Consider the following 12,797-nt stretch of genomic DNA (forward strand, 5'->3'; position numbering starts at 1 on the left):
AAATACAGTTTGACTGAAACATGAAACAATAACAATCTACCAAACACATAGGTAGCACACAAAAAAAAACATATGTGTTAGGTAGCACAAAAAAAAACCTAACACATAGGGGTTTTTTTTTGTGTTACCTACTACATAGGGTTGTTTTTTTGTGCTACCTAACACATAGGTTTTTTTTTTGTTACCTACTACATAGGGTTTTTTTGTGCTACCTAACACATAGGTAGCACAAAAAAAACCTATGTAGTAGGTAACACAAAAAAAACCCTATGTAGTAGGTAACACAAAAAAAACTATGTGTTAGGTAGCACAAAAAAAACCCTATGTAGTAGGTAACACAAAAAAAAACCTATGTAGTAGGTAACACATATCTATGTAGTAGGTATGTAGTAGCTACTACAATTTTGTGTACCTTATTGTAAAGTGTTACCCAGTTTTCTATACTACAATTTAATTTGTGCTTCAGAGATACCAGTTATCTTCTCTGGTTTCCTGATGATTTTTCTAAATGTCATCTTATTTGAAATAGGTCAAAAGTGAGCTAAGTTATCCGCCCCAGGTCCATCAGGCACAACTTATAAGATCTACAAAAACTGTCCACTGCTGCTGAAGAGGCTATCAAAGCTCGTACTTTCACTCTGGAAGTAGGAGCAGGAACCTGGTCCTTGGCACTCGCTGAGGGCTGCTTTTTTCCTAAAGAGCTGAATTCTACAGGACTTGACCAGTTCCGAGAGATTTCCCTTTTGACCTAGAATGGAAAATATTTTGAGACATCATTATCAAAAGGCTAACATCATACGTACTCGGCTCGCTTACGAGTATATTGACCCAACTGTCCAAAAAGGAGGAGTCCCGGGATACTATGGATGCCTGGAACATACATCAGCGATAAGCCAGCTCATTAAGCCAGCCAACACTCTCTCTGTTGGCTGGCTGGATCTCGCCAAAGCCTACCCAAGCGTATCCCACCAGCTGTTCCGAAGGGCATTGGACTACTACGGAGTACCACCAGATGTAGTTAGGCTTGTGATGTCACACATGGATTCACTGAAAATGAGGTTGACTGTGGAAAACTTCACCACCAAATGGCAAGGGCTCAAGAAGGGCATTATGGCAGGATTTTTGTGGTCCTGTTCGTAATGGACATGAACGTGCAACTGAAGTCAGAAGAAACACAATGCAGAGGGCCAAAAGCAGACAATGGCACAAGACACCCAGCCTGTCAAGCATTCATGGATGATGTTACTGTGATGACACCATCAATTCAAGGAACACGGTGGATCCTAACCGCACAGAAAAAGATGGCATCATGGTAACAGTTGCAATTCTAACCTGAGAAATCCAGAAGCCTTTGCATCTTGAAAGCATTCAAGGTTCAGAGATTCCAACAAATCTAGGGCAAGCGATCTGATCTCAGCTCTTAGCTCAGTCAACCTGTACAGGAAGACCTCTATTCTTAGAAACATCAGGAAATAATCGTTGTGGCATGTCAACGTGCCTATGGCTAGGAAACTACAATGCCAAGCGGTGGTGCAAGGCCAAGTTAGGAGAGGACTAGAGGTGCAAAGAGTCCGTGAGGCAGCGTAAAATGACCGCTGTGTGGAAGGGGTAGGGCTCGCCTCTCAGAGTCAGTGGAATCAGTGGGACCATGCGCTTGAGCGACCGCTTTCCTGTAAGGAACTCTGGGACACTGACCAATGCAAATTGTCGTTCCTCCTGCGTGCTGTGGCCGACCTTTTACCAACTCCAATTTATATCATAAAGATATGGGATAAAGAGGAAAACCAATCTTTCAAGCAGTGTTGAGCGTCCCTTTGCACACCTAATCATATTTTGGTTATCCAAAGGCATTGTGAGAAGGGCGATATAGGTGGAAGCATGATAAGGTTCTGACAGAAGTTGCCAAATGGGTGGAACAGCAGAGGGTCAAAGCCAAAAAGAACCAGGCTCCACCACAGTGCGATCAGTTTCCTTAGAGTAGGTAGGAAGGCTTCTAGGGCAAGAGCAATGGCCAATAACCTGCCTTCCATTCTGCAGTGCGCTTCGGACTGGGAGATGCAAGTGGACCTGAAGAAGAAGCCTGTCTACTCGCAAGACACAGCAGTAACCTTGCTAAGCCCAGACATGGTTTTAATATCCAGTAGCACCAAACCCATCATGGTACCCAAACTTACTTTGGCCTGGGAAGAGAGGCTAACCATGCATCAACAACTGAAAAAAGCCAAGTAACAGGACTTGATCGACGGGGCTCTCATCAAAGGATGGCATGCAACCATTTTCCGCATCGAAGTTGGTTGCCGTAGTTTCCCAGCAACATCTGTGCGCTATTTCCTCCAGAAGATCGTCCCGGAGCCTAAACACCTGAAGAAAGCCATAAGGGGGATAGCCTTGGCAGCCGAGACCAGCTCAAGATGGCTCTGATTGAATAGAGCCCACAGTTGGAGCCTCTCTGCAGGTGAAAGCTAATCAGCTTTGCTACCGCACTCACGAGAGGTGTACAGGTTAAAGGGCCTAACACCAGTTACCTTGAGACACTTGCTGACGATGCAATTTGGATGCTCCAACGAATACAATCATGAGAAGAGGAGAATCTTGCGCCCATTTTGTGTAGTTCCTGCAGTTACTGCTTGTAGCAAAGCATCTTTGACTCAATTTTTAACTTTGGTAACGCTGCTTTTAAAGTAGCAATACCAAAGTCCTGCATTGCAAATAGTGTGTAAGAAAAAGTACAGAAACATTATCAGAAAATGTACAAAAGTAAAAGTCAGTTTACCTACTCTTTAGACGGATTGGCAATAGGGCCTGAGGTTGGCTATGTTGGCGGGTTGGTCAAGACTTTTTTCTACAGCATAATATCTCTGAATGTCATACAGTGCATACGGAAAGTTTTCACAGCGCTTCCACATTTCATTATGTTACAGCCTGGAATAACGCTGGATTAAAAAAAGATTTCCCTCAAAATTCGACACATAATACCCCATAAAGACAACTTAAAAGAAGTTTGTTTGAGATTTTTGAGAATGTATAAAAAATATATTCACAGCCTTTGCTCAATACTTAGTTTTGGCACCTTTGGCATCAATTACAGCCTCAAGTCTTTTGGAATATGAAGCCACAAGCTTGGCACACCTACTGTATCTGTGGCCAGCTTCACCCATTCCTCTTTACAGAACCTCTCAAGCTCGGAGCTTGGATTGGGAGACATTTTCAGATCCCTCCAGAGATGTTCAATGGGATTGAAGTATGGGCTCTGGCTGGGCTACTCTAGGACATTCACAGAGTTGTCCTAAAGCCACTACTTTGGTATCTTGACCGTGTGCTTAGGATTCTCCTGTTGAAAGATGAACCATCGCCCCAGTCTGAGGTCAAAAGCTCTCTGGAGCAGGTTTTCTTCCAGGATGTCTCTGTACATTGCTGCATTCATCTTTACCTCAATCCTGACTAGTCTCCCCGTTCCTGCCGCTGAAAAACATTCCTACAGCATGATGCTGCCACCACCATGCTTCACTGTAGGGATTGTATTGGCCAGGTGACGAGCGGTGCCTGGTTTCCTCCAAACATAATGCTTGGCATTCACACCAAAGAGTTTGATATTTGTCTCATCAGACCAATAAATGTGGTTTCTCATGGTCTGAGAGTCTTTCAGGTGCCTTTTGGCAAACTCCAAGCGAGCTGTGGCTTCCGTCTGGCCTCTCTACCATACAGGCCTGATTGGTGGAGTGCTGCAGCGATGGTCGTCTTCCTCGAAGGTTCTCCTCTCTCCACAGAGGAAACCTGGAGCTCAGTCAGAGTGACGGCCAGCTCTATGAAGAGTCCTGGTGGTAGTCCCAAACTTCTTCCATTTACGGATGATGGGGGCCACTTTGCTCATTGGGACCTTTAAAGCAGCAGAAATGTGTCTGTACCCTTCCCCAGATCTGCGTGCCTTGAGACAATCCTGTCTCGGAGGTCTACAGACAATTCCTTCGACTTCATGCTTGTTTTGTGGTCTGACATGCACTGTTAACTGTGGGACCTTATAACGACAGGTATGTGCCTTTCCAAATCACGTCCAAACAACTGAATTTACCACTGGTGGACTCCAATTAAGATGTAGAAACCTCTCAAGGATGATCAGTGGAAACAGAATGGACCTGAGCTCAATTTTTTGCTTTTTCGCAAAGGCTGTCATACAAGTGATTTCTTTTTTTTTTCTTTTTTTTTTATACATTTGCAAAAATGTCAAACAAACTTTTTTTATGTGTAGAATGTTGAGGAAAACAACTACATTTAATCCAGCGTTATTTCTGGCTGTAACATAACAAAATGTGGTTAATTCCTTAATTGGGGTTTAGAGAAACGAAGAATATATGCCAAGGTGCACTGAAGGAGCTATAACCTTGTTGTGAGCCAAACCTTTTCTATTTGCTATACCCACTTGCATTAGAACTTAGAAGGGTGTCGTTCATTAAAGAAATTAAATGTTGACCTTCTCAAGCTTTAGACATTAAACGGTTTGTAGCCTACTGTGATGCAAATTTACCATTACTTTAAAATGCAACAATGTTTCTTTGGGATTTTGTTAACATGAAAACAGCTTTGGTCCAGGTTTTAATGTTGACAGTTGACCGCAAACACTGCAACAGCAATAAGCATAGAACATGTTTCTCTGTTATACAGTGATGGGTTTGGATTATTGGATTGACGAGACAAGCTCTCCTCGTGCTCCACCTGTAGGCCAGAGTGTCAAGTTGCACACTGGATAGCTCATTAACGAAATTATTTAATTTAATGCCATTCACTTTGCTGATTACCTTCATGTTTCCAAGAAGATAAAACCCCTTGATCCAAAGGAGCATTTCCTTAGTAGTGCTACTCTCAGGACCAACATTCAATGTATTGCACAGCTATTCCGTAAAACTTAACATTGAGCATCAGTGATTCTTGAGAAGTGGGACAAAACAGGGTGCAATGTTGAAAAAATACAAACCCTATGTTTAGGCAAATTAAATTACATGTAGTATGTATTCAACATATACTAAGCTACCGAGCTAAGGTTTGACACAACCTCCCAGCTTTTGTCCTTTTTTATCAAAATGGGCTTTTTACCTTGCACTTCCTTATCAAAATGGGCTTTTTACCTTGCCATTCCTTATTTTGTGTCAACAACGTCAGACACCAAAAAACACAAATAAATGTTCCCTCATTTTATGCTAGACCCATGAGATGTATAGTGATCACAAATATTCACCAAAACTTATAGAGGCCACAACAAATATTTTCAAAATGTATATGAATATACAAGTTTTTGATATCTGACAGTGTTGACATATTTAACGTTTCTTAAACAGAAAAAATATAGAGTTTTTCTAGTAGCAGTTTGGGTTTTCTGTTGATGATAGGTGCTAGTATGAACTACATCAGGAAAATAAAATAATCGAAACATTTCAAATAACTTCTTCAGAAATTGTAAGTCGGTGTTGACGTATCATGGTTGTGACGCAGGACTTTCAAGATTTGGAATGTAAAATATTCTAAAACTACAACACTAATCAGAGCCTGTCTGACTTTAATGTACTCTGCAGAGGTAGAATGTGACAAGAGGTCCTTCATGGTGACAGCTGCCCCTTATTTTGGCTGATTTTATTACATTTTAATGGCTTGTCTGACGGTGGTGACAAAAAGTGTCCCCGCACTTTGAAACCATATAAAACATGAATGTGTTGAAGAAAAACAGTTTTTATTGATATGAGAGATTATTTAGTGTTGCTTTTGATGAAAAAAGCACTTTTTGATTATTAAAGTACATTTTTATCAGGTTTTATTGCATATGAAAGATTGAAACCCTCTCCGTGGACACACTGTTTTGGACGTCGTGAGCAGATAACAAGTGTCATATATTTGACATAAAAATTATTAAATTAAATTTAAGGGGATAATTGTGCTCCAGACATTCTATTCTTAATCCCTAATAACATCTACAATTTAAAAAAAAAGGAGATAACAGCAGTTACATATCAGACGGCCTTTTGTCCCGATTCTCAAGAATCACTGACATAATTGATGAAACTTAAGTCTTGGACTTTAACTCTTTCTTGGTATCATTTATTTTGTTAAACATGGAGATTTTATTTTATTTTATTGATAATAAGAGATATGACATCTTCTCTGCGTATCAGAATGGCTGCTTGTAACTCACACTCACTGAGCACACTGCTGTATCACAGCATGCACTTTTCACATCTTACGATGGAGGGAGCCCCAGTGTAGGGCATTGGCCAAAACCTTCAGCGCGATGTTGTTTACAATTAGTAAATGTAGCTGGCAATTTGCCTTACGACAACGATCAGTTGAACGAGCCTAAAGGATTTCAGATTGTTTGGCAACGGTTGTTGTAGTAGGCTAACTAAATCAAAGGCTTATGAACACTTTGGCACTTGGAGATAGGAAAGACCTAATAATAAAGCACAAGTTATGTGCCAAGTAGCCTAATGGGAACTAAAGTCATATCTGCGCACAGATGAATATCACACAGATTATAGGCCTACTTAAAAAACAAGTAACCTGGCTCATACCTTGTGCAACTTTTACGTTTTTTATTCATTCACAAGCATGCCCTTTAAACGGCGGGCGAACTATCAAGCCGATGGGGTACTGTTGTCTATAGACTGTTGCTACTACAACAAATAGACCAATACAATTGCAAAAACATTTAAGTGTTATACCTTATTATAGTGATATATTGATATGTTGGACACTAAATAACCTACTTACGCTCATATATAGTTTTATTAATAAGGTTAAGTTACCGCTCCCCCCTCCCCGCCTTGCAATGGAATCGCCCTTCCCATCTGTTCAGCTTCGGTGAGGTTGATTGGAACAGATTGAAGCGCTCCGTGGGTCGCAATGGCAACTGTCCTAACAGGAGGGCAGCAGCAACTTTTTTCGTATTTGTAATGTTACGGAAAAATTATACGTCGGCAAAGAAACTAATTTCTAATGTAAGAAACAAACGTGACATAATTCCTCCAGTCCGAAAATGTCCCAAGGATGTACAGTTACTGTGGAAGAGATCCAGTGTTGGTGGGAAGTCCCCGCCATAGCCCACTTCTGCTCGCTGTTCAGGACAGCTTTCAACCTACCGGACTTTGAAATAGAGGTAAATTAGATTTATGGTTGACTGCATTGACATGGCTGTCGTTTATTACGGAAATGAAACCTTGTTTGTTTCAGCTTTTTTGTCTACTAGTCTGTCGAGCGCATTTTGTATAACTAGCTATGTGGTTAACCAGCTTAGCTGTGAGTGTGAACTTATCCTTCGTCAACGTTACTAAGGCAATCCGGTTAGGTAACGAGCTAGCCAGCTCGTTAGCGCGGCTACAAGCTAGCTTTAATAGGTAATTGCTAGTTCTCAAAGTCAACTAAATGTCCAAAATGACGCCAGGTGAATTGAGCATTAGTGATACAGTTTAATGGTCCAGTGTTCATGTTACGTGGCGGTACATAGGGCATCTAATGATGCTCGGATGTTCCTGAGTAACTTTTTATAGACATAGCTGCTCTCGTAACAGAACCATGTGCCACTCGTTTGTTTTCATTTGACCAGAGCCTTATGTTTTGGTTGAGCACAGACCTCAGTTCAGGTCATTTAAACGAAAAAAGTAAACGAGAGAATATGATAATATTTTACTTGGGAAGAAAATGACAAATATATTCGAAAACTATTGTGTTTAGGTGGTAACCGTATCAGGTTAAAACGCAGCCTACGCGACTGAAGAAATGTGTGTAGAGCGTAAAGTCGCGGACTAACTTGAATTGTTGACCTGCATTCTGGGTGGACTGCGCTACTGTGTTTTTATATTTGTATTTCTGTATAAAGTTAAGTTCATGGCGTGATGTGCGAGTGTATTGTCTTGCAGTTGCAAGCCATCTGGCTTGGGTAGCCATAGAGACGCAGATGCTCCTCAGGCATTGTTTGCTCGCCCGAGTCCCGTTTTGATGCAATAGTGTATGTTTTAAACGCTTTTTTCGTATATGTTTTGGGTGCAATACGTTATAGCGGTAAAATGGACCACTCGCCCCTTGTTCTGCATAATGACATTTATTATACCGCGAGTTCAAAATTTAACTTAATCACTCGATTGTTCCTTGAAATGTAGTAGTTGTTCACACAACAGATATTTCAAGCGTGTATGTAGTCGAATATAACGTCAGAGTTAATGGAGATGGTTTAATCCATCGAGGAATGATAGCACTTTAAAGAAATTGGTAAGGTCAACAACATCACACATCAGCAGTCTCCATCACTCATTGAGCTCCCCACCCCCTTCTGCAGAGAAGCGCACGTAGGCTCCGCTTTGTTATTAAACGAGGTGCACGCCAGATGGGGGATCGCAGTTTACATGAAAGTTGCGCGGTTGCCTTTCTCTTTCACGTGGGTTTTGATTTGCTGCGAAAAACAACACATTATTGCGGATAATGACTTGTCCAGTTGCAAATAACCGATCGATTGAGCGTCTTGATTCCAACTTTGCGGACCAAGCAGGGTTCGAGCCTTCAGTTAGGGTCGCTCTGCGGCTACTCACTGCAAATGATGTATTCGTCTTTAACCGCATCACTAAGTAGATAACATGTGCAGATACACCCCTCAGCTGGATTACCAGGAAATTGAGATTGATGTAGTAGTCTTGTCCTGACATCTCAATCAGAAACAAAAGTGTTCAAGGTCATAACTCCTTTGGTTGTCAGTGTAATTATCTGCCGCAGTGGTTATGATAATGGACACTGGACAGATAGTATTGTTATACAAACTACATGCTGCTTTAAAGGTGCAGTGTGTAATATGACATCATCAAGAAAGTTCTAGAATGCAACGCTCCCTGGGTAACCCCACCCCTTTTGAATAATAACAGAAGCTACAGTGGCCTTCAAGGACAAGAACAATTCTAAATTCTAAACAATGCACCTGATGACATTCCAACTATGACGCTTCCAATATGGCGGTGCCCAGGTCTTGGTCCAAGGTATGGAGAAATATGGAGATATATGTGACCCTTTCTAAGGGAAAAAAATTATAATTCTTAAAAAAAAATTCTGCTATTATACACTAAATTAAACGTACTTAAAGGGACACTGTAATGTGACATCATCAAGAAAGTTCTAGAATGCAACGGGTAACCCCACCCCTTTTTGAATAATAACAGAAGCTATACAGTGGCCTTCAAGGACAAGAACAATTCTAAATTCCAAACAATGCACCTGATGACATTCCAAAAACAGGGATTCCTCCACACGACTTGCCCGCCCAATGGACAGAATGTAACATTAATATTTGTAATTCTCTGCTCAGGAGGATAATTCAGATTATTGGCAGAGGTGATTTTACACCAATGAGGACATATTTATGAATGAGGATATTGATTTTAGCTAATAAATTACTTAAAATGTTACATTGTCCCTTTAAGGATATTATAATTATTTTCTACCAAGTCTGCTATGAAAAAAATCCCAAAATTCTACACACTGCAGGTTTAAGTCTTTGGTTGATAAACACTGGAGAGTACATCTCCTTGAGAAATATTGTGTCTGTGGTGGTAGGTCTATGTTGTGTTGACACCTTCACTTGACACCAAAACATCACTGAATGCTTTTGCAATTCTATGTGAAAAAAGCAAAATAAATAAATAAATACAATATCTTGTTGAGTTTATGATACTCAAAACGACACTGGTTTTGGAATAACTTAAGCCATTATCTTGAGGTTATTGCCAAAATATTGGTATTCAATCGCAAAATAGTTTTGAATTGAAACAACAAACAAATTCACAGAATGTGCGTAAAACAAGAACAAAATGTCACTTGCTTTGTTACCTAGTGTACATGTGCAGTTAAAGGTGCAGTGTGTAATATGACGTCATCAAGAAATTTCTAGAAAGTTCTAGAATGCAACGCTCCCTGGGTAACCCCACCCCTTTTGAATAATAACAGAAGCTACAGTGGCCTTCAAGGACAAGAACAATTCTAAATTCTAAACAATGCACCTGATGACATTCCAACCATGACGCTTCCAACATGGCGGCACTCATGCCTTGGTCCAAGGTATGGAGAAATATGGACATATGAGACCCTTTCTAAGGGGAAAAAAATAATTCCAAACATTTTCTTCAGCTATTATGCACTAAATTAAATGTACTTATGGATATTATAATTATTTTCTACAAAGTCTGCTAGGAAATAAAACCCAAAATTCTACACACTGCAGGTTTAATAACCATTTTCCTGGTGTGTACGTTTAGAATCGGCAGGTAGTGGAATTCAGAAACATGTATTAATTTAAAGAGGGTCTGATTGATCAGCTTATATCTGTGAGCAGAGTGCTTGAAGCTCTGCTTTTACACCTGTGGGCACCTTGCCATTTGGTGTGTAAAGCAGGCTTTTGGACAGATGTTGGAGTTAGGAAGTGATAACAGGTGATGCAGACCACCGACCTTCTGTCTTCTACACTGTAGACACGACACCAAGAAGACTCTGAAATCAAGGCGCTTTAGATATGATATTAAGGCATGCTGACATAATCCTGTCTTTTTTTAGGTTAAAGTTTCTTTCCCACAGACATAAGCACACTTAATAAACAAATAATGTTTACTACCGCCATACTACCACCCTATTAACACTTAGTTGCACTTTAAGTACTTTTTTGTTTATTTATTTATTGCATTTCTATCTTTACTGTCTTGTCTTTTTACATGTTGGAATGCATCACTTCAGTGTCACATGTACACGTCTTGCTGCTCTGTGGCTTTGCATACTAAACTATAACTTCTGGTACTCCAGTACTGTCTAACAGTAGTCAGCAATTGCCTGTTCCAGAGACTGAACATTTGATTCAACTGATCCAACACGTTTACTTTCTGAGTACTAGAAATTAAAGGGAACTGTCAGACAGACTTGTTTGTTTTGCTTAATGCCACATACCAGAAACAAGACAAGCTGGCCTGGGCAGTCATGAGTGTAGCACTGTGGCATGACTCTCTTTTACTTGTGCCTTAACTTGTAGGGTTGGTGAGAATTGATACTTATTATATTGTCAAATAATAGGGTAAATTAAAAGCTGCCAAAACTATTTAAACTGGAAGTTACTTTCCTTTGTCATCCACTTATTTAGATGCTTTGGGCTGTGCTTGCGTAAGCATGGGTGGGTGATGTCAGTCAGCTCCAGTTGCAATCCTATCTGTGGATGTATAGGTAGAATTACCCAAGAATCAGGGGTGGATAGGGGGGCAGGAAGTGACTGTCATTGGTCATGACAGAGTGTGGGGTATCGAGTGATTTCACTCTGTCCTGGGCTTTCGTGTCAACATTCTCCCACATTAGCCCTTTGTTCACAGTGTCTTATATTGGCTGCTGTCATCTTTGTACCAGTCTTGGCCAGCCTGTCCCTATATCATAGACAGCAGGGGTCAATGTTGTGGCTGCTGAGGGTCTCGGCCAACTCTGCAGATCTATATTTGCATTCATTGTATGTTTAACCTAATTTGGTTTTGGGAGATGAGTGAGAAGGGTGCATGGGTACATAGACGTAGATGGATGCAGGGAATACTTCCCCCTCAATATTTATAAAAGGTAAACTTTTCCCTCCTCCAAAAAAAATATGGAAGTCAAACTCCTTCCCAAAGGGGTAAAATAACAGTTCAAGGGCTCAAAACATGGATGTCATGTCATCCTTACCTCTAACTTTATATTTCTCAAAGATTTCACACCCCTTTTATTTGGACCGTACTTAACCTTCTAAACTTTCTGAGCTGCAGCTAGCGCTGCAGGAGCTTTTGCCTGGCGTTGCGCAAGGTAATGCAGACAGTGTAAATAGGTAGCTTCTTTAGCCCAATACAATTCAATGTCTTACCTTCAGTTGTCTGAGTTAGATTTGGTCAAGTTCATAAGATGAATGTTAAAATGATGTAGTTTCTAACTTTTGACTTAAGTAACTAACTTATGTTTAACTAACTAGCTGCTAACATCTGCTCGTTATAGCTTACATTTGCCTTACCTAACATTAATTAACAGCTAGCTAGCTAATAGTGCCCCCTTTTCATGATTTCCATTGTTGGCTTAGCATTAATTACCAAATGTAACTCAGACTGTCATGTTAGTTAACACTGGTGTGCACAGAAATAAGCATTGTGACATGATTCCTAACAAAAACATCCCAAAACACTTGATTCGTTAATGTGCAGAAAGTTTAAAAAAAATACAGGATAATACATATTTGGAAGCAATACAGAATACCTGAGAGCCTTACTGTATTATATTTCATTTGATTGCGGGGTACCGGAATGTTTTTCCCTTTACATTAATAGATTAATGCAAGAAAAAGGTACAAATTCGTCCATACAATTTAACCAAAATGCATGAAATTAAGTGGTCAATATTTAATATTTTCTGAGGAAGGACCCCTCGACCCCTGCTTATGTCTGTCCCCAATGTTGAAACAAAACCTATACTCCTGCATGGATAATACTTCAACAGCTCTAAAATGTATTGTAATATTAAGAACTTAAGTAGAGAATGTTTTTGTGTTTCTTCTTTCTGCGCACACTGGGGTATAATATGCAGAACTAAGGATGGCAGAGACAACCAACTTGACTTAACTGACTTTACTGTAATAGTATCACAGAACCACCTGCTTCTTTTTGTCACAAAGGAGACTTTTGTAATGAATGCCAAGGTTGAGACCACACTGTTTGGTACAGCGCGACACTGCTACCAAGGTATTGACAAACTGAGTCATTCAGTAAGATACTGTTGTGGTGCTTTTGGGG

General features: G+C 40.3%; 1 protein-coding gene across 2 annotated transcripts in view; it reads left to right on the top strand.

The window, feature by feature from the left end:
* The first annotated feature begins 6,905 nt into the window (after positions 1–6,905).
* Positions 6,906–12,797, top strand: part of cecr2 (CECR2 histone acetyl-lysine reader) — a 39,349-nt gene continuing 33,457 nt past the window's right edge. For both annotated transcript variants that reach the window (XM_080028291.1, XM_080028292.1), the window contains exon 1: positions 6,906–7,138. In XM_080028291.1, coding sequence (XP_079884417.1) covers positions 7,019–7,138 — 120 coding nt within the window. In that variant the 5' untranslated portion in view covers positions 6,906–7,018. The remainder of the gene's footprint in view (positions 7,139–12,797) is intronic.

The sequence above is a fragment of the Ammodytes marinus genome (assembly GCF_949987685.1).
Source record: "Ammodytes marinus genome assembly, chromosome: 5".
NCBI lineage: Eukaryota > Metazoa > Chordata > Actinopteri > Uranoscopiformes > Ammodytidae > Ammodytes > Ammodytes marinus.